General features: G+C 41.8%; 1 protein-coding gene across 2 annotated transcripts in view; it reads right to left on the bottom strand.

Annotated features, from left to right (window-relative positions):
• The window catches only part of LOC107611987 (cysteine-rich receptor-like protein kinase 10), a 5,105-nt gene extending 3,347 nt beyond the window's left edge, over positions 1 to 1,758 (bottom strand). For both annotated transcript variants that reach the window (XM_016313843.2, XM_021109805.1), the window contains exon 1: positions 105 to 1,758. In XM_016313843.2, the coding sequence (XP_016169329.1) occupies positions 105 to 1,656 (1,552 nt within the window). In that variant the 5' untranslated portion in view covers positions 1,657 to 1,758. The remainder of the gene's footprint in view (positions 1 to 104) is intronic.

Below are 1,779 nucleotides of genomic sequence, written 5' to 3'. Positions count from 1 at the left end.
TGAATATCCACTTTTCTCTTTTTATCAACTATAATATTATGGATGATTTTGTTGCCTTTTTTTTGTAAACATTAATCATGTAAATGCTTGGATCTAAATTTTACCTCGTGTATCTCCTGGAGGAAGACTAGCCTGACTAGGTGTCTCAACTCGATCATCATCTCCATGAAATTTGGACAATCCAAACATCATATAGCAGCTAGGATAAAAAACTTTTCCCTCTGGACTTGACAAACAACACCATGGAATTTCATATAGGAAAATGTTCTGTAAGCAAGAGCTGCAATCTCCACTATTTAGATCTGGTGTGCATTCGCCGAGAGCATATAGAGTTTGGACACCATTCAGTTTTGCGGTTGCAGTTACATAATTCTTGGTGGTGCTCTCCTCCTTCATATTCTTTATGTCCGATAAAGTGCTCACTAATGTGAGAGTGAAGGAGTTCTGTTGCTCTTGGTCAAGGTTGGAGGTGTTGGCAATGTTGAACTCATGAAACACGGGACTCGTGTCGTTCCAGGTGGGGAGGGGAGATCGATAGGAGTAGCGAAGAAGGCAATGAGTGTACCAAATGATGGCTTCCTTGGATGAACTACACTCTGAATGTATTCGTTTAGCAGCGGTTTGGACACAGAGTTGACAGAGACTAAGGGACACATCGCCACGGCACATGAAGAGACCGGTGACCGTGTCATCTCCGCCACCAATGGTGGTCTTGTAGAAGCCAATTTTGTCGGTGGCATTAGAAGACAAGGAAGAGAGGAGGTTCCTGAGGTTAGATTCAAAATGACTGTTCTTGATGATGGTTTCATTGGTTGAAGTTGAACAGTTGTGGGAAAGATAGCCAAAATCATTTGACAGATTTGTTATAGGAATGAGTCCTACTGGTGCCAGGCTTTTACTTTCACGATAGAAAGGGTACATAGCATACTTCAAGTTGCAGCTGCGGCTCGAACTTGTTGCTTCGTTTCCACTTCCACCGCACACTTGTTTAACTTGTTTTATCATGTTGCCTAAACAAGTTCTACAATCTTGAGATGACAAGTTTGGTGTACACTGAGCCAAAGAGTATAGGGACTGAAATCCAGATATTCTTACTTGTTTTGTAGCATACTTCTCTGTAGAACCTTGAGATGCTTTATCTGCAATTTTGTTCAGAGTGTCAAACACTAAATTCACGAAGGTTGCAGACATATTGCTTGACAAGCAAGAACTAGAAGGCGTTAAGTCGACTGCGGAGAAGTAAGTGAAGTTATTGGAATATTGAACCATGCACTCGTCATACGAAATTCCTCCCTCTATGGATGAGGAGCAATCGTCTATTCCTTGGTCTGGGTCTGGGAACAAGTAGCTATGGGTTGCTTCTGAGATGCACTTTCCACAAAGTTGAGAAGGGAGGTCACCCCTGCACAAGTAGAGTCCATATATTGTATCAAAGTGGTTTGTGCCAAGGACTTTGGTGCTGTAAAATTCCTTGTTGCCCGTGGTGGCATTGGAAGATAGGTACTTGAAAAGGGTCTTTAGGTTCAACTGGAAAGGACTGTTAGGGGTGGTTTTGTTAAGTGATGAACAATAGGACCCTGACCAGTGAAAGTCATCTGCATCAACATGGACAAAGATGATAAGGATAAAGAGGAAGCCAAGATTGGAAAAAGCCATGTTAGTTTGCTAAGTGCCTAATTGGTATGAAAAATCTGACAGAACTACCATGCCATATTGGATGGATATGCAACCTTGGAGTCAGGAGTATGTATGATCTTCCTAATTATATTGACTACTACT

The sequence above is a fragment of the Arachis ipaensis genome, chromosome B08 (assembly GCF_000816755.2).
Source record: "Arachis ipaensis cultivar K30076 chromosome B08, Araip1.1, whole genome shotgun sequence".
NCBI classification, from domain to species: Eukaryota; Viridiplantae; Streptophyta; class Magnoliopsida; order Fabales; family Fabaceae; genus Arachis; species Arachis ipaensis.
The sequence above is the reverse complement of the archived record's forward strand: the minus strand, read 5'-3'. Positions and strand labels throughout refer to the sequence as shown.